A 22,949-nucleotide genomic window follows, 5' to 3' on the forward strand; every position below is an offset into this window, starting at 1 on the left:
TGAAGCTACAGGCACTCTGCCTGTTCAGCTCATCCAGGGAACACAACTTGTCCCCGGCCGTGTTTGTTTGTTCTTCATGCTTATATATCGGACTATTGTGACTCGCTCTGCGGTTGGAACAGACGGTGCATGATTGCGGTTTTGCGGTAAGTGAAATTCGAGTACTTATTTATGTGTTAATGATTTTAATCAGCTACGTAATTAATGTTAAGGCTTGGGTTAGCGTGTAAGCGAGTGGTAGCTACATCGGTGCTAACAGTGCTAATAGTAGCCTCCAAGTTAAAATCATAGACTATATTTATAAAAGTTAAAACAAAATAGACAAGTGTTAAGTGGGATAATACTGTACAACAAACAGCTTCTGTTTGAGGTTGATAAAATAAGGTCATCCATGTAACTTAGAGAGATATTTTATTATGTAGGTAGGAACTGTATGCATCGCTAAGGTTAATTTAAATTGGCTATGCTCAAGTATGTAGACAAGCTAATGTTGAAGTAGTGTATGTGAAATCAACCTCACAATAAGATGTGTGTATATTACAGTTATTAATGTCATATTTCAAGATGATTACTTAGATACAGACAATATGGTTGGTTGAGCTGGAGTTCATTATTGAGCTCACACATTAACGTCAGTCATATCTGAAGAACAAACCCAAACCTTGTTGTTTTTATGAATTGCATTACCAAATGGGTATCAAATAAACAGTAAGCATTGGTAACACAACTTCCAAAGTTACAGTAAAATAAAAAGGACCCTGATTCGGACAATACACAATCCAACATGTTCAACAGAAGAGAATCAGTTATATTGTTTGTACACATGGTACTTTACATATATATCTGTTTGTTTAAGGTGTCCAGGTGATGCAGACAGGCTGGACCAGAGAGTGAGAGACAGAACTGGACTCCTCACAGCAGTGAACTTCAGCACAGGTACAAAGACTCTTTTTTTCATACTGTACAAAGAATCAAGAAAGATATTGGTTTAAATAAATTAAGTATTGACTTTAATACACTGATATACATTCCATTAAACAATACTAAATACTAGATCACCTACACATCAGTTAAGTTGAGGGTTTTTTCCATGCAAAAAGTTACATTTAGATGTTAACAAGCAATGTGATTTTGTCAGCTTTCTAATTTAATGTATTAAAGGCAAAGATATTTAACATAGTGAGAACTGCTACTATTTATCTCTCAATATTGTCTGTAAAAAAAGTGGTAAAAGTGATTCTTTCAGTGAGACAACAGAGCAAGCTTCTACAGTTGCACTACGTTTTGATAACAGTTAAATATTATTTTGATAACATATATTTCAATGTTGATGAACTTCATACTTTTCATTCATAATCTGATTGTTTTTGTAGCTCACTGTTGAAATAAAAAGAAAACATTACAATTACAAAATAATTATATCTACAGCCCCTAAACACACAAACACACCGCTTTCATAAATAACACACTTGTTCTGCAATAATATGTTTTATGTTTCCTGTCATTTTTGTTAGGAAAGGACATGCCTGAAAGACACAACATTTTCTCCTTCTCTGAGGGTCAAGTAGAACATCCAAGAGGAACATTAAAAGCTGATGTTATGAGATTTTAAGACCAGTACACTAAGAAACTACTTTTATTGTAAAAACAGTCAGCTGATCGAATGCACCTATTTCCACATCTACACTCCATCAGCTAATTATTTCTATTTGCCTCGCTTTATGAGCTTCACATCACTTGTGCCTTGTACTGCAGAGTTTGCAAAGTCACAAATAAATGGGGCCAATCTTCAGTCAGATGTGAATGTGGAATCTAACATTTTCAGTAAGAATAATGGACAAAAGGAGTGCAAATACAATTTATTGAAATGTGAACCAAAAGTTAATCAAATGTTTTAAATAAAAAGCACATATGGACAGAAGGTGTAAACCTATTAAAGTAAACACATTTAGTCAAATAACGTGACAGACTAGGCCTGTGCAGTTGGTATGAGCTTTGCCCAGCATGGGCTCCTCCATCAGGCCTGGACCTCCTCGCAGAGGAAAGACCCTCAGTCCTCTCCAAACCAACAGACAGGACGTCCATCACACGGAGGTTTCTCCCTGAAGTCTCTGCAGCTTTCTGGACACCACGCTGTCTCAATCCGTCCACACTGAATATGAGAGGGGGAAAATGAAAATAATAAATGCTTTAGAGACAATAAGAAACATAAAGTTGACTGTTGAGTTCCTCAGTTTTTTTAGATTGTCAATACTATTACTGTATAACTAATATATCAGGTTAAGAGGCACCTTCAAATAAAGATTGGTCTTTAAATACATGTTGTCTTTTGAATTGTTTGTCTAAACTCAAGGATCTAGAACTGGTACTTAGTTTTAATGATACAGTCTGGTTATTATTAGAGATGTCCCGATCCGATCACGTGATCGGGGATCGGAGCCGATCACGTGATTTTCAAAAGATCGGAATCGGGAGGAAAAAAATCGGGGATCGGGTTTTTTTTTAATTTATTTTTTTAATACTTTTTTTTAATTTATTTATTCAATGTTACAAAACAAAAATGACCATGTTCAAGTCTTAAAGTCATCCTGAGGCCTTAGTTTTGGTTTCAAATGACAGAACATCATGTATGTGTTGCTTCTTTGGGGCTTGTTTTCATAGACCTGGTTGCTTATTTCTCTCAAATCTGGCAACAGAGTGGGCAGGGCGCAGAGTCTAATTGTAGCAGTAAGCTAACGAGTACTGAAAGCTTTATTTTGTTTTGATCCAATGCTGCACAACTGAAATGATCCAATGCTGCTGTGAAAGAAAGAAGCTGTATCCATGTTGGATAGAATATCCAATTTAAATTTTAAAAATAACCTTAAGGGACAACTTGAATGCTTTTTTTTCTCTTAATGCATTGCATAAAGATCGGATCGGGAAAAATCGGTATCGGCAAATTGTCAAAATCAAATGATCGGAATCGGATCGGGAACAAAAAAAGGTGATCGGGACATCCCTAGTTATTATGCTGTTTGGAGGAGGCCTCACAGGTAAGAGCACTAACTAGCTACCATCAAATGTACCTTAGCTTGACTTAAATGTATTAAACGTATAATTAAGTGATATCAAAATATAAATAACTAATGTCATGCAAACATATTAATATTTGCTTGATTCCAGTGTTGAATTTAGCACAATTGCATACAAACGTTAAGGGATTTTAAGATTCTGAAGTATTATGCTAAAAACTCAATAACTTAGATTATTATTTATAGTTTTGCTGAATAGTTTCATGTCCGCTTACCTTAGAAACGTAAAATGCCACGGCAGTGTGCAGATGGGGAGCTTGTTAGCTTAGCTTGGTAGCTTCAGTTAGCTCTGGAATTTTCAGCTCGGTGGCAGCAGGTCCCACCTCGGCTCCGCCTCTTTGCCCTTATTTGGAGCAGGCTGGAGTAGGCGGGAGTTGAACTCTGACGTCACTGTCGAGCCGTTTGTGGCAACTCTGTAGAATCCTATGGGTGACGTCACGGACCCTATGTCCATTTATACATAGTCTATGGTTAAAAGCCATGTCTCCCACCTGCTGGTAAGAACTAGTTAAATATTATTAGTATTATACTATTTTTAGATTTCAGTGGTTACTGTGTACAAATTGTTCACACTTATGTTATCTAAACATTAGCAATAACTTCAGAGCATTGTAAAGGCAACATTATTTGAAAAAAGATAGATGTAATTATATCCAAATTAACAATGTTTTATATAATTACATATTTTGCTGCAAACCATATTTGTTGGCGTTTTCTCCAACTTGCTGCACATAAAAAGAGGCAAGCTATGAGAAGATATATTTAAGTTGATTTATAAACAAAATATCATATTCATAGGGCTCCAAAACTATTTGCAATTTAACTAATATCGCTTGTGAAATATTTGTTTAAATATGTGTTTATATTATTCTGAATAAAAGATTGTGGTGTTGCAGAGATGTCCACGCCTACAAGCTATTCTATGGACACAATTACATATCTTTGTTTGGTACAGATGTTCACACCATGATCATTTCAAATATATCTTTCATTGATAAGGAGAAAATAAATGATCAATCCCTCCTACATTGTGGAACATATCGCTATTGCAATATCAGTCAAAATAATTTTATCACATTTTGCTGCTTTCCTTTATATTCAAATTTAGTTTAAGTTTTTCAAACACAAAATATTTGATACAACATTATAAAATATTACAGAATAAAAAAAATTAAGATTATGGATCCACCAATGCCTTCATTGAAGTGACAGAGCTGAAAGGGGAGACAGAGGGGATGACACGTGTCAACAATGGTCCAGAGAGCTATACAGCAGATTTGAAGCTTCATTTGGAAGCCTCAATAGAAGCTTCAAATGTAAAAATTATGTACAGCCCTACTTTAAGTAGACATTCATAAACGTTTATGAAAGTACATACTGCATAACACTAAGTAGTTCATCAGATTCTGAAATGTCAGCTTCCGCAGATTAAGCTGAACCCAATTACCGTAATTTTCGGACTATAAGGCGCACCTGAATATAAGCCGCAGCAGCTGAATTGAATGATGTGTACATATATAAGCCGCACTGGACTATAAGCCACAGGTGTTTTAATGTTTAATTACCATATGTAAGGGTTCGTGCACAGAGGGGATTGTCGGGAAAGAGATGGCTGTTTAAGGAAGCTCCCAGTTATTAACATTTCAACAAACAAGTTGCATATTTGCATAACGTATTCAAGTGTTAGCATTTAGTGCAATAGTAGCTACAGAACATGTACTGTCCTGTGTAAACTGTACTGTATCACATAGCGTTTCAGACACACAAAGTTTTCAACTTTCAAACTTAAACGGTGCGCTCCCAGCGCACGTACCGGCATTGATCTACAGCAGCGGTTTTCAACCAGTGGTACGGGGACAAACTGTCTCGATCTCGTAATGTCTGTCTGTCGTGCTCTCGTTCTGTCTCTCGTACCACTCTCGGTTCCACTTTTACTTTTGCACGCTAACTGTCTCACTCTTTTCCGGCTTCCAGCTTTTCCTGCTGGAACCCGCCGCTTAAAGGTGGGGGTCCGCGGACCGGCCATAGAGCCCATAGAGTTAAAGGTGGTGGACTGTAACCTGTAAAATCCATAGATTTAGGAGGTCCCCTAGTGGCCGTTAGCTGTAAAAATCCATAGATTAGCCGCACCGTTATATAAGCCGCAGGATCGAAAAATGGGAAAAAAGGCGCGGCTTATAGTCCGAAAATGACGGTAGTCGTATTGATGAGCCAAATTATAACTGTCTTGTTTGTCAGCTCAAGCCAAGGTGAAGTTGGCAGAGAGCCTGAAGGCCGATTGCTCATCGGGCTGAAATCATTGGTCGTTGTGAGTGCGGGTTAAGGAGCTCTCTGATCGCGCCTTCCTCAGGTTCCTTGTGTGTTGCAGACCCGGTGGATTATCACCTGGACCTGTGTTTGTAATCTCGTCTCCCTTTTTTCCAGGAACAAGAGTTCCTTCAGAAGCAGCAGCAGGATCTGGACAGCGATCTGAAGAAGATCATCCAGCAGCACAAGCACGAGCTGGCCACCATCGAGAGAGACTGCCTCAACCACAAGCAGCAGCTCCTCCGAGGTAAAACATGTACTGTCGTTGGGGGTCGCTGTGTTCAGACGAGGGCTGCTCTCACCCAAAGATTCTCTGTTAGCCGACCTGTACCCATCAGTTCAAGCGATCGGTTGACAAGTCGTTGCACGTTTATGATATATTATGATTAATAATAATATATATTTTCTCGGCTTCACAAAATGTTGTTAAGATGATTTACAAAATAACAAAGCAAATTATCCTTTAATTAACTGAAAAAAACATTTTCATTTAATTTTCATTTAATTTTCAAACGTATGTAAATATAACATTAAATAAATAACACACAGGCAACTGTAGCCTGTTAGCAGCTAGCGATATTCCAGGAGCTGCACAAACAACACTTCTCAGAAATCTAACGTGAGGCTGCTACTTTAGCGACGTTTCACAGAAAGTAAAAATAGAAATGTCATTTAAGTTTGTTGATTAAGCATTCAGCTGTTCTAATGAGGTAACTTCAGCCCACTGTCATGTGTTCTGCTCCGTCCTGTTATTCTCCACAGCAGACCATCTAGTCATACTGAACGGGGTTGAAATGTTGTAAAGAAATCCCCCCCAAAAAGCCTGTGAATGCCTCTTGAGTGTGATCACTTTGTCTTTTGTTCCCTTGTGTGTCTGCATACAGCTCGTGAGGCTGCTATGTGGGAGCTGGAGGAGCGCCACCTGCAGGAGAAGCACCAGCTGTTCAAACAGCAGCTCAAAGACCAATACTTCATGCAGAGGCACCAGTTGCTGAAGAGACACGAGAAGGTACCGTATTCCCTTTTCCCCACTGAGGCGCTTTCAGGGCCGCTTCAGAGCCCTGAAAGCTGCTTTAACCAGCGACAGCACTTCATGGCGACAGTTGAAAGTCGTTGCAGAAGCAATAGCTCCGAGATGGAAAAGTGTCTAGAACAACACCACATACCTATATATAATCGTCACGCAACATTAACCAGGCGTACATGTGACAAATTATTTATTATTCACAAGACTTTGAATTACAACCCGTTTGCTATCATTGTTGTGGCAAGGAATACATCCTAATTCAAAACATTTATGGCGAACAAATAATATGCCATACGTCTGTGCGTTTAATGTTCTGCAAAAGTGAGTTTTTTATAATGTGTGATCGCATTCTGCCATTAAAAATTGAAGAAAAACAAGAAAATATTTAGATTGTTGTTTCTTAATCTTGTTATTGATTTTTCAGACTGGCTTTCGTGGCTGGGCTTCCATCATCCATGTGAGACGAGAGACACTTCACATTATATAATCCTTTAATTATGGAGCAATCGAGCCAAAAATGGTCTAATAAAACTGAAAAAAAGTTACATTTATGTGGAAATGTGCATCAGTGGATGCTACTGGTTAGTTAGTCACACTGAATTGCGTCTTTCGAGCAGTAGGGAAACGGTAGGATATATGCTGGTGAAGGCAAATGCTGAACCCTAGAGGCATAATATTAGCCATTTAACAGAAAAAGAGAAGTCACTCTTGCAACTCAATATGGCTTTGTGTTTTAAATCACAACATGAGCACAGCTCCAACATAGTCTGCCATTGTTGTTGTCGTTGTGAGGGATATTCACACTGGCGTTGCTGCAAAGTATACGTTGACGTCCTGACGTGGTTCCTCTCAGGCTCTGTTCAGTGGAAAGGCAAACTGGTTCTTAGATGGTTTGCAAGTTAATTCCACTGCAAACCAAACTAGCCCCAGCACGGAACTAGAACAGAACTCATTGCAGTGGATAAGGGGAGATTGTAGCTCTTTTACACAACTCATACAACCTCCAAAACAACTCCTCAGTTTTGTTTCTGTAAAAATGTCAGCATTAAAAGTGAAAGTTTGAAAAGTTGCTCTGGAAGCTCTTTTCAATGGTGTGTGTTTGTGCCTGTGTGTTTCCCTGTACAGGAGATGGAGCAGATGCAGCGCTACAACCAGCGTCTGATCGAGGAGATGAAGAACAAGCAGACGCAGGAGAGAACCCGGCTGCCCAAGATCCAGCGCAGCGAGGCCAAGACGCGCATGGCCATGTTCAAGAAGAGCCTCCGAATCACCGGCGCCTCCATCACCCCCGAGCAGGAGAGGGAGAAGGTCAAACAGGTGAGCATCACATTTAATAGGCTTTTGTCTTGTATACAACATAAAGAATAGTAGCCTTTAAAACCCCAGATGTGTCTCTGTCTCCCAGTTTGCAGCCCAGGAAGAGAAGAGGCAGAAGAACGAGAGGCTCCACCAGCATCAGAAGCATGAGAACCAGATGAGAGACCTGCAGCTGCAGTGTGACGCCAACATCCGGGAGCTGCAGCAGATGCAGGTAGAGATTTAAAGGAGTACACTCACTTCACACTTTTATTAATCATTCATTCATTTTTGTATCAACATTTCACATGCAGTACTGTTTCAGTTTAGAATTCAATAGAACAGTAAGTTGTTTTATACACTTCCTCCCTGTGTGTGTTTCAGAACGAGAAGTGCCACCTGCTCATCGAACATGAGACCCAGAAGCTGAAGGAACTGGACGAGGAGCACAGCATGGAGCTGAAGGAGTGGAGGGAAAAGCTAAGACCCAGGAAGAAGGTAGAGTATCTGTTTCCTCAGCCTGCAGTGTACTCGCACAAAACGTTACTCCATTACTAATACAAACTGATGCAAACAGAATATATTGCTATTTTAAAAGGATAGTTTGGATAACTTTGAAGTGTGGTTATTTGAAGTACACCTGTATAGTGTATAACATACAGTAAATGGCAGTTTGGAGAAAAAGACACAGAAGCTAGAACAGGGGTCGGCAACCCCTGGCACGCGTGCCACCGTAACCAGTGGCACACTAGGAATTAGTGGAATAAGTGTGCCAAATATTTACATTTTATTTTTCGGATCCTGAATGAGACCGCCGCCAGGGCGCGTCTCCCCGTTACCTGCAGAAGGAAGCCATGCACGCAACACAGCCCCGCTCTCTTTAACTCCAGGTGACTTTCTGCTGCTTTCCTCCGTGGTGCAGTGCTGATCGTTTCACAGAGGAAAGCACTTCACAAATTGCAGTACCCATAAGGAGCCGTACAAATGCCGCAGTTTTTGCGTGGCTGTGTCTTTAGTTGAAAGCCCAGTGGCGATCTGCTCATCGAAATAATAAGCTACAAAGGGGCGGACTGGCCATCTGTGTGTTGAACTTTCCTGTCGGATCCCAGACCGTAGTCGAGGAAACAGGGGGGATGACTCTCTGTCGTCTCCCTGGGCAGAAGCAACAAGCTTCAGGTTCAATAACCCACTTTAGCTTGAATGACTGGAGAGAGGCGAGCGCTTCTTGGGAGGCCGTTGCATTTATTTAGTAGTTCTTCTGTTTCACAAAATACATCACAGACTCGTTTCACTTCCAGAAACATACACACGCTCGCTCTACCATCCACACACACACATGCACACGCCACACCCCTCTCTCTCTCTCTTAAAGGGACAGCGATCTCATCTCATCCCGCATGGCCCTAATATCATAACATGTGTGTTCTGGAGAATCACAGAACGGACGATCGTCCTTATTATTATGCCGTTTAAACCAATTATTTAAATGTGTTGCGCTTACAGGTCCACACACTGCTTCCCCGCAGCAAGGCTCCTCCCACCCTCCTGTTGACAGTTCACGAGCTTCGAGCTCCTCACCCCCCGTTGGTAATTCACGATCGTCGGCACGCTGATAACATTTTTTTTTTGCAATGGCACTTCATATCAAAAAGGTTGGAGGCCCCTGAGCTAGAGTATGTCAACAGCAAAACATATTATAGTCCCCTTTGCTGTCAGACAGCCTTTCTGCTCTACCACAAAGTGATAGGATGAAAGCTACATTTTTTCATCTAGCTGTCACTAGTTTTTATTCACATGACCATTGTGAAAACCTGGAGGGCCCAACTCAGTTCCAACACTGCGTCTAACACTGGGACCTTGTCAGACCATCTTTAAAAACGCACGCGTGTTCAGATCACCTCTCAAAGCGGAAAAACTCAAATATTTAAACAAACAGCAATTCTTTGGAACCTGTTTCCTATTGACACCAGCAGCTCAAGTACAATCATTTAAAAAGTTTAGTCCCTCATGGAGAAGCACTTCAAAGACAAAAATTGCTAACTTAATATGCCTAATACCTTATAATGCTGCTAAGATTAGTGCATACAAAAGTACAGACAGTGATCTGAGCTTTGCATGTGAAGAAATGTTAGGAAATTAGCTAACTAATGTTGGTTGCATGGGAAGTCACCTACTGGAGTTAGCCTTTCTAATGTTTCAGTACTGAAAAGACAGGTAGCGTAAAAGCATTTCTGCCAAAGTGTTTAAATGACCCATACTTGAGGGCTACTGCTGAATAACCGTTTTGGTTTTCCTGTTTGCGTCCTGTAGGCCCTGGAGGAGGAGTTTGCCAGGAAGCTGCAGGAACAGGAAGTGTTCTTCAAGATGAGCGGGGAGTCCGAGTGCCTTAACCCCTCCTCCCAGAGCCGCATCTCCAAGTTCTACCCCATCCCCTCCGTCCACTCCACGGGTTTCTAGATGAAACCTTGGCACACGTGCACAGACACAATCATGGACGTGATGAGCATACACACACACAAACCGACAGTAAAGAACCCGTGCTGCCTTGCCTTCATCCTCTGAAAACAGTTTGAGGATGTCAGGAGGTATGAAGGCGATTTTCAGATTCAGTGTTTCGATCCTCGCCTCAAAGTGAAGTATCTCTCTCCCCAACCTTCTTTCCATGATTGAACTGTTTTTATAATAAATAATCCAGTGCCTGTAGAATGTTATCTGTTTGGCTTTTAAATCCAAGCAATTTCAAATAAGTATTTGCTGCTCATTTTCTCTCATGTAGACATTTGCTCTCAGTAAGGATAGCCTTTTTATACCACTTATTTAAAATGTCATATGGCTAGATACTAAATAGCCACCTTATCATTTATAATTGATCATAAAATAGATGTACTTCTGCTATAGGAAACCCATTTAACTCTCTTAAGGTGATATATTTGTATCTTACATATCTCTTCTAGGCTGATTTGAGGTTAAATGATGCATGACTTCCAAATAAGCTTTAGGAATATTTTCCAGCAGAAATGATTCCTTCTTTACAGGGTTTTTTTTATCAGAATGCCTTCCTGTCTCGAGCGTGAGAGTTCTTAGCATCCAGCAGAAAGTTATCGTTGCATACAGTAGAGATGGTGTTTACATACACAAAGGGTCATTGTTAGGAAACCACTGTGGGGCAGAAACAAAGACTGCCGCATTTATGTACCTGTTTGTTGCTCTGGTTTCTATGTTTTTTAGGTAACACCACTCTATTGTTGTCAAGCAGAAATTGGAGCATAATTCAGGGACTTTTCATTGATGTCGCTTCAGAAAATGTGAAGACATTTGTTAGAGTTTCTAAAGCCTGCCTTACAAAATCCAACATATTTCTGTTCAGTTAAACGATAATCTGATGATGACGAATCCTGTGTGTTTCCTTTGGTTCATATGGCTCATCATAATGTTTTTGCTGCCCAGCATGTCCTTGATATCGGATTGTTCTTATTGAAATACTGTTTTCATTCCCGTGCTAGCTAATAGCCTTAATACTTTAAAACAGCTGTATAGATATACTCTATACCCGATGTGATCGTCTTTAAAGATTTTGGTAAGGCTTATGGCTTAATGTGCAGCTCTGAAGCAAATTCTTTGAATGATTGCATCTGTATTCAAAGAAACAAACGGTGCGCTTAGCTTCTTTTATTTTTATTAAGGCAGATGTATTATGAATGATGTCAAAGCAATGTAATATTCGATGCGGTTGTGAAAACAAACAAAAATGGACCTAACTGGTTTAGGCCATCCTAACTTGTGATTGGGTCATTCTATCATCTAATGTCCTTATGATTGGCTATTGAGAGGTAAGGTATTTTAATTCTAACATTGCATCGAAGTGCTGTGCACCTTTTACGAATCTTTCTCTGCTGAAACTGCAACCCCCACAATGCAGCATCTGTAGCTTATTCATTCAGAAGAGGTTTGCAGAATACAACAATATCATTACAAAATAACCAGTTAGTCTGTTGTCTGTTTTATTCTTCAAAAAATAATAAAAATAAACTGAATGTTGACTGAAACAATGTTATCCATATCAAAAGCATTATGCATTTTTTAAATGAATGTATAGTTTTTAGAATACTTGTGTAATGTAGATTTTCATTTTGCTGTAAATAAACATGTTCCTCTGTACTACAGTTGTCCAGTCTTTCCGCCTATACATGTAATTATCTGATAGTGAGAAATCTTCTCTAAACAATTGTACATTTAAAAAAAGAAAGCACTGATACAAAAAAGTTGAATAAGAAAGTATGAACAGATGGGAGAAAGACAACTTCATGAAATCCCACAAATATAAGATATCCCCTCAATACAGTGTATCAAACAAGCTAATTCAAAGCTATACAGTCTTTGATTACACACAACACACAAGACATTCAGAAATACAAAAATACTATCATAACAACTGTAACTGTCAGTACATTCACCATCTTTATACACACCAGACTCCACATAAAACGTTTACCAACCAAGTCGACAGTTACACTCGAACGTTCCTCTTCCTTCTTTTAACAGTAAGTGTGGATTCTCCTGTGAAACAAAAGTTTGATTAAAGGGTTGCTTGATGTGACGTGCTTTAAACATTCACCTTCCAGTTGTCCAAGCAAGTCGAATCAAACATTCTAAAAATATTCGTAGAAAGTATTTGAAGCTTCAAATAAACTAATCCAGCTAAAATCATGTTAGCAAGCTAACATTAGCCTGTTCATGCTAATCCTGCTAGCTTTGTTTTTCACATACTGTCTATTGGTTTATCATATTGAAGGTTAAGTAATCTTGAATAACTTGTTTTCTGGAAATGAAGCCAGCATGTAAAGTATTAAAAATAAGATAAGCACTCAATAATTTGCTAAAATCTTGTTAGCTAGCTATATCGTACAGCTGTAGCAATGATTACTTGGCTGAACACGGCGGCTACAAACAGCAGCACACCTTGAAGGACCGGTTTTTCTGTCTTTTCTTAAATACTAGCCAGTTCGGAGCCCAAATTAACTCAAACCATGGGCTACGAAGGGTGGGTTACGTATTGTAACCCTAGTTATATAAGCACAGGCGGAGCCCTCTACTGGACACCATGGGTACTACCTCTCAACCATACTATGCGAGCATTCATCAACTGAAATATCTAACCGTAGCGGGCCTACCTGAATGCGCACGCAAGCCCACCGTATATAAGGCGGCCTCGCCTCCTGGCTGTCATCCTACACTTCTCTTCAGCGAGCAGTATAGGACAGACAGGGCCCCGAGTAGAGGGCTCCGTCTGTGCTTATATAAACAGGGTTACAATACGTAACCCACTGTTATATCTCATACAGGCTCCGCCCTCTAGTGGGTGGAGCCCTGATGCCTAAACGCCCTGTCGTCCAACAACATCGAGTCACCACACTGCCCCTGACTGGCTTTTGGTTACCAGCCCCTGCACCGCAACCCCCTCTCCCCCGGTTGTGACCGTGGAGAAGTGGGGGCCGCAGTTTACCTGGCTGGTAGGGCACACTCAGACACGCTTACCTCTTGAATAGTGTGCCTGGAAAACAGTGAGGAGAGTCCTCCAGCCCTGTATGGGGCTTACTGCGCACCATGTTTACCGGGTCCCTAAGGAGCATGGGAAAACATAAGTGCACTATGTCCAGGGGGGGGTCAGATACCTGCTGACCCACAGCCACCCCTCACCAGCCCTGTGTTGCCTCAGCATGCACAGATGATGAGAAGGAGCCAGACATGTCCAAGAGATAAAACCTTATGAAGGGGCCTGGCGTGGACCCAGACGCCGCCACACATATGTCCTCCACACTCACTCTGTTTAATAAGGCTGTTGACACAGCCATACCCCGTGTGGAGTGTGCACGGACCCCCGTGGGGAAGGCTCTCCCCGTCTGTCCGTATGCATGTGAGTTTCACTCGCACAGCCATCCTGCCAGGCGTTTCTTGGACAGAGCTTTACCGGCCACGCTGCCCCCAAAGCACACAAACAGTTGTTGAGTGCGCCTAGTGGCAGCCTTGCGCTCCACATAACATGCTAGCGCACGCACCGGGCAGGGGAGGTGCAATTTAGCCTCCCTGGCCCCACTATGGGGTGGAAGATTAAAGCCCCCTAACTGAATAGCCCTTGACCTGAACAAGCTCCTTAGATTCTTGGGAACAAAAGAGGGGTTCGGTCTGAATGTCGCCCCGCTATGGTCACCCCGGATCACAAAGCAACTAGGGTCAGCTCGGACACTCTCTTGGCCGAAGTTCACTCTCTTGGCCGAAGTTAAGGCAAGTAGCAACGCTAGTGAGCCCTCCTCACTGTTTTCCAGGCACACTATTCGGCCCCCACTTCTCCACGGTCACAACCGGGGGAGAGGGGATTGCGGTGCAGGGGCTAGTAAACAAAAGCCGGTCAGGGGCAGTGTGGTGACTCGATGTTGTTGGACGACAGGGTGTCAAGGCAAGTAGCAACGCTGTCTTCCATGACAGTGCTTTCAGGGAGGAGAGCTCCAGAGGCTCAAATGGTTCTGTGACCAGAGCCTCGAGCACCAACGGCAAGTCCCACTGCGGGGCGGAGGCGTGCACTACTGGGCGCTGCCTCCTGACCCCCTGCAAAAACCGCAACATAAGCGGCTGACTGAAGGCTGACCTGCAGCCAAATCCCTCACGGCAGGACGAGATGGCTGTTGCATACACTTAAATTGTGGAATGAGCAAGCCCCCTGTCCACCAGTAACTGCAAGTAGGACAGAATAGAGCCCAACGTACACGATAGGGGTTCTAAACTCCCCTCCTCACACCATCGCTGGAATGCCAACCACTTTGGCCTGTAACAGGCTGTGGTGTGGTGGATCCTGCTCTTGCTGCCTGGATAGTCTGATTAACCTTGTCAGACAGTCCCCCCTGTCTCAGCCTGTCCCTCTCAGGAGCCAAGCCTGGAGAGGTTGGCCCAGAGTGGGTAACGCCCCTATTGCACCTGCCTCCTCAGACATCGCCCCCCAGAACTGAGGAATCGGCTGGCCCACCATCATCTGTGTCACCTCTGCGAACCACGGCGCCAAGCGGCGGTCTGCGTGGATTGTCTCGCCGAGCCATGGAAAACCACAGGGTACAGTGGCTGTTGCGCCGGCTGGCGAACAGGTCCACCTCCGCTCTCCCGAACTGGGCCCAGATCTGCTTCACCACCTCCGGGTGAAGCACCCACTCGCCTGGCAGGGGCCCGCCTCTTGACATGAGGTCGGCTCCCCTGTTCTCCAGTCCCAGGATGTGGAGGGCCCTCAGAGACAACACAATCTCTGAAGCCCACAACCACAGGTTCTCTGCTGTAGTCAACAAGGCGGCGGAGCAGACTCCGCCCTGCCTGTTGATGTACGCCATTGTGGTGCTGTTGTCGTTCCTCACCAGCACATGTTTGCCCTATATTAAGGGTTTGAAATGCTGGAGGACTGACACTACTGCCCGTAGCTCTAGAAGGTTGCTGTGCCGTGTCTCTGTCAGAGACCAGCGACCCCCTATAGCTCTCCCTAGGCAGGTCCCCCCCAACCTGTCACGGATGCGTCTGTGAACACCGTGACGTAGGAGGTTACCCGCCCCAGTGGAGTTCCCCTCCGGAGGCGCTCTGGGCACCCCCAGTAACGGAGGTTGCCCTCCACTGAGGGGGGATGGTCACCAGGCGTCGTTTGTGCCTCTTGGGATCTAAACGAAGGCTGGCAAACCACCTCTGCAGGCGGCGCATATGCAGCAAGCCCAGCGGTACCACGAAGTGAGCAGCTGCCATGAGACCCAGAGTCTGCATAATGGTCAGCGCTGTCACCGTTACCACCTGTCGCAGTCTGCAAACTGTCCGAAGCAAGGATGCCTGTCTGCTCTCTGACAGGATGGCGCGTAGGCTGCCTGCATCGAGCAACATCCCCAGATTATGCACCTGCTGGTGAGGTATGGGGGAGCTCTTCTTCCAATTGAACGCAAAACCCAACTTGCTTAGGTGTAGGATCAAATGGGCTGTGTGAAACATTGCCCATTCGCTGGACCTGGCCATGACTATGAGGTCGTCTAGATAAAAGAACACCCTCATGCCACGGTCGTGCAGCGGCTGAAGCACTGTGGCCACACATTTGCTGAACGTGCGTGGGGATAGGGAGTAGCCAAACGGTAGTCTGTTGTACTCGTAGGCTACACCCCGGAAGGCAAAACTCAAATACTTTCTGTGCTTTGGAGCAATTTTGACATGAAAGTAGTCCTTCAGGTCGATGGTTGTGAACCAATCGCCTGGCTGCACCAGTCCCAGCAACTGTTTTACAGTTAACATATGGAATGTTCTGCGTGCAATGTGGAGATTCAGGCTGCGAAGATCCAGAATGGGCCTGAATTCTCCTGTCTTCTTGGGAACCAGGAAGTACTGGGAATAGTGCCCTTCCCCTCTGTCTTGAGAGCGCACAACAGACACTGCCTGTTTTTGCAACAGGGCCTGAATCTCTGCCGAGAGGAAACCTATCTCAGCTCGGATGATAGATTTGCCTCTTTTATGCCTGTGAACGGAGGAGGGATGCCGCAAAACTGGAGTGAATAACCCAGTCTCAGCCTCCTGTCCATCCACTCTGTTAATACACAGCTGCGCTCCCATTCCCCATAACACTGCATTAGGGGATGTGCATTCAGCTGCGGGGCCCCATCTATAAAGCTGTTGTACTCCCTGGTGACACGTTCCGCCGCAAAACTCCCCTTGAAGGGAAATTCTGCGGGAGGGTCGACACCGAAAGGGCCAATTTTCTACTGAGGCCCTTGAACGCACCGCCATGATGCATTCACCCAGACGGTGAAATGCATCAAGCGGAGTTTTTACACTCGCCGTTGTGTGTCTCCTAACCCTAACATGCCGGCCATAATGCCCCTGTACCCGCATTGCGCGGTTTATCACTCTCACATGCGCATGCCCATGGGGAATCTGTACGGTTAACATTATGTGGAAGTGTAGATTTGTGGAGAGAAATTACACTTAGACTGGGATACATGCAATAATTTGTATTAGAGAGTGTTACAGCAGATGCATCATACAGGGAGGAGGCGGGATTCGCCCTCGCGTCCTGGGTGGAGAAAGTGACTCTCTCCGCCGGGACGCTTCCTCCCACCACCAGTCAGCTTATGGAGAACGGTGCAACCCACCCAGAAGCCCTTTGCTGAGGTGGAGCGGGAGCCTGTCGGGGTCGGTCAGCCTGTCCTCGCGAGTGCCGGTATTGAGCCGGTTCTCCGGGACGAACCGCGGAGGCAGAGGGAGCAACGGGTGCCACGGGGCTCTATACCGGCGCCTCTCTCTCCGTCTGACCACCGCCGAGCGCTCTCTCCCCTGAGGAAGAGCCAGAGGACGAGCCAGCGGCAGCATGCGGCTGAGCTGCGCCCTCTCTTCCTCCAAGCAACTGAAGCGCTGGGTGACTGAGGTGATCAAACCGAAGAGCCCTTCTGTGGATACGGGGGTCCCAAGGTGATCATCCCGGTCCTTTTTGGACAGTGCGGTCAGACCCAGCCACACTTGACGCGACGCCACTGTGACCAGGGACATCACACGTCCAGCTGCGGTAGCCATACCACGGACCAGATTATTCATCTGGCCCACGCAGCGGTCCGAATAATCGCTCCCGTCCGGAGGCGGGGAGGCGGGGATGTCGTGCTGAGGGGTGATCAGCGAGACACCCAACATGCCGAGATTACAGGCCGCTGCTGCCATCTGCGCCCCAAGCCTGAACATCTTATCCAGATATTCCAGGATTTCACGGTCACGCGGCAGCGGGGGCAGAGGCTTCCTCCCCTCTGCCCACCCGGCTGCCTGCGGAAGAAGATGGGCCACCAGGCCTACACGCTCTGCCACCATAGTCATCACCACCGGGAAACGTATTCTTTCTGTCTTTTTCTCGTCTTAGCTCAGTAGTTTCCTTGCTCGCTGAAAAGAAAAGGATGACAGCTAGGAGGCGAGTCCGCCTTATGGTGGGCTTGCGCGCGCATTCAGGTAGGCCTGTCCCAGGGGGGCGGCTACGGTTATAGATATTTCAGTTGATGAATGTTCGCATTGTATGGTTGAGAGGTAGTACCCATAGAGTCCAGCAGAGGGCGGAGCCTGTGTGAGATATAGCAGACCTACCTCTCTCTCCTTTGGGCCCCGAGAACCCAATGTCCCCTTTCTGTCCTGGTCTCCCAGGCGGTCCGACAATGGCTCCATTTTCTGCGGAGGAAAACTCAGTTAGGATACCTATGTCTTTAAGCAGCTTTTCTAATTGTTACAATTTTTAGGTAGATAATTCTTTACTTTTTATGTATTCCACTAAATCAATGACATTTTCTTGGGACCCAAACAACTGGCTGTGTCCAGGTAGACCTGGAGGGCCCGGTGGTCCTCGTGGACCTTGGATGCCACGTTCATTGTGGTTTTGATCTATGTCACGTAGCAGACCCTGAGCTGGAAGATAAGAGACAAAGTAAGGAATAATTTCAACCACTTATTTTACTACTTGTGTTTTATTGTAGTTTGTTTAGAATTGTAAAATTGGATATTCAATCAAAGTTAAACAGAGGTGTGGAATGACGTTTTAACATCGCTGTCATGATATTGTCCTTTGTGTTTCCTGTTTTATTTTGTATTACACTCTCCTTGTGTCGTGTCCGGTTATACTTCTTGTCTTCATGTTTCAGGCCTTTGTGATTGCCTGCTCCGCCTTCTTTCTACCTGTGTGCACAACCCAGTCTCTCAGCATTTCGTGTTATAGTCACGACATTTAATCTATTGATTCGTGTTCACCAACACGATTTTCCCCTTTTTTTCGTGTCACACAGAACGACATTGGTCGTGTGTTTCGTGCCTGCAACACGTCTTTTTGTCCGGTCGGGTCTTGGAAAACCGGAGTGTGGTTCATAAAAACATGTTCTTACTCAATATCAAGCCACGATTATTGTTTTTATTTTATATCGTATAATGTCAGATTTTTTTGGCCGCAATGCACGTTGGGGTATGGTGTTAATGCGATATGAAGTCCGGAAAACGTTTCAGAGTTTAGGATGGCCGAAGACACTACAATACCCATAATCCACAGCTATCGTTTGGGACTACAGTCCCGTTGCTTGACAAACCCTGTGATTAATCTTCAAGCTCTGGGATTGGACGCTGGAGTGGCAGTGCGCCAAGGTTACGCCGAGCATCAAACAGCTCTTTGAAATGGAACGACACCACGGCAGACTATCCAAAACTGGACTCGAACGGGAATCGAGTACAGAACTACACATGCTTGCTATTGTGTTTCACAAAATGTTCTATGGGACGTCTCTACTGGGAACGTCATTTCATTCTCTCTACCCCTTTCCAAACATAACAACCTAATCTCTTCTAATTCTGCACCTGTCCGCCGCAACCTTCGTTCCCTCTCCCCCTCTACCTTTGCCTCATCGTGCTCTCAGCCCTCCCTTCCTCTGATTCGTTCCAACTCCTGCCTCCAAACTCTGCTGCAGAAACCCTCCTCTCTACTCTCTCATCCTTTCTGGACTCTCTCTTTCCTCTCGCATCTCGGAAGGCTCGTCAGTCCCCTCCTGCTCCCTGGCTAAATGACGCACTGCGTGCTAATAGAACCATCCTTCGGGCAGCAGAGCGGAAATGGTGGAAATCCAAACACCATGACGACCTCCTAACCTATCAGGCTCTCCTCTCCTCTTTCTCTGCTTCCATCTCTCAGGCAAAAAAGCACTTTCTTTCAAGATAAGATCCAATCTTCCTATTCCAATCCCAAAAAACTATTTTCTATCTTCTCCACCCTCTTGGACCCCCCCAAAGCCCCTCCCCCCTCCTCCCTTCTGTCAAGCGACTTTGTTAACCACTTTGAAAAAAAGGTTGATGATATTCGCTCTTCTTTTTCTGACTCACCTTTACTCACCGCTGGGTCACCAGACCCACCTTTCACCCACACACTGACCTCCTTCTCCCCTCTCTCTCCAAGTGAGGTTCTTGCCCTCATTACCTCTGCCCGTCCTACCACCTGTCCTCTGGACCCTATCCCCTCAAACCTCCTTCAGACTATTGCTCCTGATATTCTACCGTTTCTCACCCATTTCATCAACACTTCTCTAACTTCTGGTCACTTTCCAAACAGTCTCAAGGAGGCAAGAGTAAACCCTCTCCTAAAGAAACCCACTCTCAACCCGTCTGATGTTATAAACTACAGGCCTGTCTCTCTCCTCCCATTCCTGTCTAAAGCACTTGAATGCGCTGTCTTTCAACAACTCTCCTGTTATCTCCATCAGAACAACCTTCTGGATCCGCACCAGTCTGGTTTCAAGGCAGGTCACTCAACAGAAACTGCTCTCCTTGCTGTCTCTGAGGAACTGCACACTGCTAAAGCAGCCTCCCTCTCTTCTGTCATCATCCTTCTGGACCTGTCTGCTGCATTCGATACGGTGAACCATCAGATCCTCCTTCGCACTCTCCAAGAACTTGGAGTTTCAGGCACTGCACTTTCCCTCCTCACCTCATACCTCAAAGACCGCACCTACAGGGTTACTTGGAGAGGGTCCGAGTCCGACCCTTGTCAATTAACTACAGGGGTCCCTCAGGGCTCTGTTCTTGGTCCCCTCCTCTTCTCCTTGTACACAAACTCGCTCGGGTCTGTCATTAGCCCGCATGGTTTTTCATACCACTGCTACGCTGACGACACCCAACTAATTCTGTCCTTTCCCCGCTCAGAGACCCAGGTCGTCGCATGCATCTCTGCTTGCCTAGCAGACATCTCTCGGTGGATGTCTGCTCATCACCTCAAGCTCAACCTTGACAAGACTGAACTGCTTTTCCTTCCGGGAAAAGATTGTCCCACTCTTGACCTAACAATCAACATCGGCACCTCTGTTGTTTCCCCGACTCAGACTGCAAGGAATCTGGGTGTGATCCTAGATAACAAACTGTCCTTCACTGCAAACATTGCTGCTACAACCCGCTGCTGCAGATACACGCTTTACAACATCAGGAGGATACGTCCCCAGCTGACCCAGAAATCAGCGCAGGTTCTGGTCCAGGCTCTCTTTATCTCATGCCTAGACTACTGCAACTCCCTCCTGGCTGGTCTACCTGCATGTGCCATCCGACCTCTGCAGCTCATCCAGAATGCAGCGGCTCGTCTGGTCTTCAACCTTCCAAAATTCTCCCACACCACGCCGCTCCTCCGCTTCCTACACTGGCTTCCAGTAACTGCTAGAATCCACTTACTTGCGTACCATGCTGCGAATGGTTCTGGCCCTTCCTACATCCAGGACATGGTTAAACCGTACACCCCAGCACGTGCACTCCGCTCTGCATCAGCCAAACAGCTCGCTGCACCCGCACTGCGAGGGGGACCCAAGTTCCCATCAGCAAAAACACGTGGGTTTGCTATCCTGGCTCCAAAATGGTGGAATGAGCTCCCCATTGAAATCAGGACAGCAGAAAGCTTACACATCTTCCGGCGCAGACTGAAAACTCATATCTTTAGACTCCACTTCGAGCGATTGAATTACTAACAAAGCACTTATATACTAATAAAGGGCTGGCTTATCTAAAGCCAGTTGAGTAGCACTTGAAATGTTTGGCTCTATGAAACCTGATGTACTTGATGATTCTGTTTTCTTTAAGGTTGTATCTTCCTGGTCGAATGCACTTATTGTAAGTCGCTTTGGATAAAAGCGTCAGCTAAATGCAATGTAATGTAATGTTTGCTTTTTTCCCACAATTAGAAGTTGCCAGTATTAAACACATTGATGTTATCAAATTGAAAACATATAATTAATACATTGGTGAAAATTGCTTGTGTCCATATTGGGCAGCATTAATATATACCCACATGACAGCTCATTGTTACTTTGTAATTCTACTCCCCTACAATTCAGAGGTTAACCTGGTATTTGTACTCCAATACATTTATTTTAGTTGCTTTGCAGATTCTGATTAATGATGTGAAATATAAACAACCCTTAAATCAGACTTTAGTTACACCTGAGTAAAATTCAGGGAAAGGTGATTGTCAAGTGCCAACAATCAGGAGAGATATTTGGTGCTTGAGAAGACTAAACATTTATCTGCAGATCCCTATAAAGTATATTCATTACTCGTTATTCTCTACTAATAGTTAATTAAAGACTTTATATAATGGCTATTTTGCACATCCCTTTCAAGATTTCAAGATTTTCAAAGGTTTATTGACATATCATATACAAGTTATACAATGAGTGATAAACTTGATCGCAGGCTCCTCAACAAGACATCTATCAATATGTGTGTATACCTCCAAAATTAAACTGTCATATTCTGCACATTTCTTATACTATCTACATACATAATAGTATAATTCATATGTATAAAATCAGTTAAAATAAGTGCTTCAACGTAGTTAACATTTCACGAAATAAATATATTAGACGTTAAGTACTTTGTACTCAGGCTTAATATTTATATGTAGATACCCCCAAAGCTTTTTTCTTATTTAAAAGAAGACCTTAACCTAAAGTATTCTTTAATGTTTGAATAAAAGTGTATTCGTTTTTCTGTTTTGCACATCCTCCTATTCATATCTTTGCACATCCGGCACTAAACTGTTTTATTGTGGAGATCACTTACAGCATCTTCTTGATTTTTTATATTCTATATTTCTATCATTGACCTTCTAATTTCCCCCTATGAAAGTATGTACTCTTAATATTTTTTTCATCAAATATAACATATTAAAAAGATTATTCAATAACGTGCTTTAACCACTAGCGGGTTAAAAAACTGTCAAGTTTAAAGTGTTAACACAACAAATTATACTTTTTATTATTAGTGTAGGACCTTATGTATGTATAACATCTGAAGATTTGTAGTTTTATTCATGCTTTCACATAATTTTACAGGATATTGCTATATTATTTCACAGAGAGAGCTTGGCAGAAAAAAGGATTTGACTTCCAAGGGAAAAGGATCCAACTGGACCATGACTATGCACCGGAGGTATTAAGGAAGCGGAGGGAATATGCAGAAGCAAAAGCAGCGCTCAAGGGAAGAAATATACGATTCCAAACGTCATTCCCCTCCCGATTAAGAGTGTTTTACGAGGAAGGTACGGTGGTCTATGGCTCGGTGGAGGAAGCAACGATGGACATGGCAAAGAGGGGAATTCCGGTGACTGTGGTGAAAAAGACAACCTCTCTTTTGAACCAGATCAGCCGGATGACTTGGCGATCTAGTGAAAAGCGAGGAAACCGGGGCACTACAAGCGC

The 22,949-nt window shown here is 44.2% G+C and overlaps 2 protein-coding genes across 3 annotated transcripts in view; one reads left to right on the forward strand and one right to left on the reverse strand.

Annotated features, from left to right (window-relative positions):
* The window catches only part of LOC307016405 (STE20-like serine/threonine-protein kinase), a 49,954-nt gene extending 38,092 nt beyond the window's left edge, over positions 1 to 11,862 (forward strand). For both annotated transcript variants that reach the window (XM_079645518.1, XM_079645519.1), the window contains exons 13-18: positions 5,499 to 5,628; positions 6,266 to 6,390; positions 7,534 to 7,725; positions 7,814 to 7,939; positions 8,089 to 8,202; positions 10,015 to 11,862. In XM_079645518.1, the coding sequence (XP_079501644.1) occupies positions 5,499 to 5,628; positions 6,266 to 6,390; positions 7,534 to 7,725; positions 7,814 to 7,939; positions 8,089 to 8,202; positions 10,015 to 10,161 (834 nt within the window). In that variant the 3' untranslated portion in view covers positions 10,162 to 11,862. The remainder of the gene's footprint in view (positions 1 to 5,498; positions 5,629 to 6,265; positions 6,391 to 7,533; positions 7,726 to 7,813; positions 7,940 to 8,088; positions 8,203 to 10,014) is intronic.
* The window catches only part of LOC307016353 (uncharacterized protein), a 40,477-nt gene continuing 29,216 nt past the window's right edge, over positions 11,689 to 22,949 (reverse strand). Inside the window, exons 49-51 of the mRNA XM_079645411.1 lie at positions 17,995 to 18,144; positions 17,830 to 17,910; positions 11,689 to 12,261 (exon numbers count right to left, since the gene is read on the reverse strand). Coding sequence (XP_079501537.1) covers positions 12,212 to 12,261; positions 17,830 to 17,910; positions 17,995 to 18,144 — 281 coding nt within the window. The 3' untranslated portion in view covers positions 11,689 to 12,211. The remainder of the gene's footprint in view (positions 12,262 to 17,829; positions 17,911 to 17,994; positions 18,145 to 22,949) is intronic.

The sequence above is a fragment of the Notothenia rossii genome (assembly GCF_949606895.1).
Source record: "Notothenia rossii genome assembly, chromosome: 1".
Taxonomy (NCBI): Eukaryota; Metazoa; Chordata; class Actinopteri; order Perciformes; family Nototheniidae; genus Notothenia; species Notothenia rossii.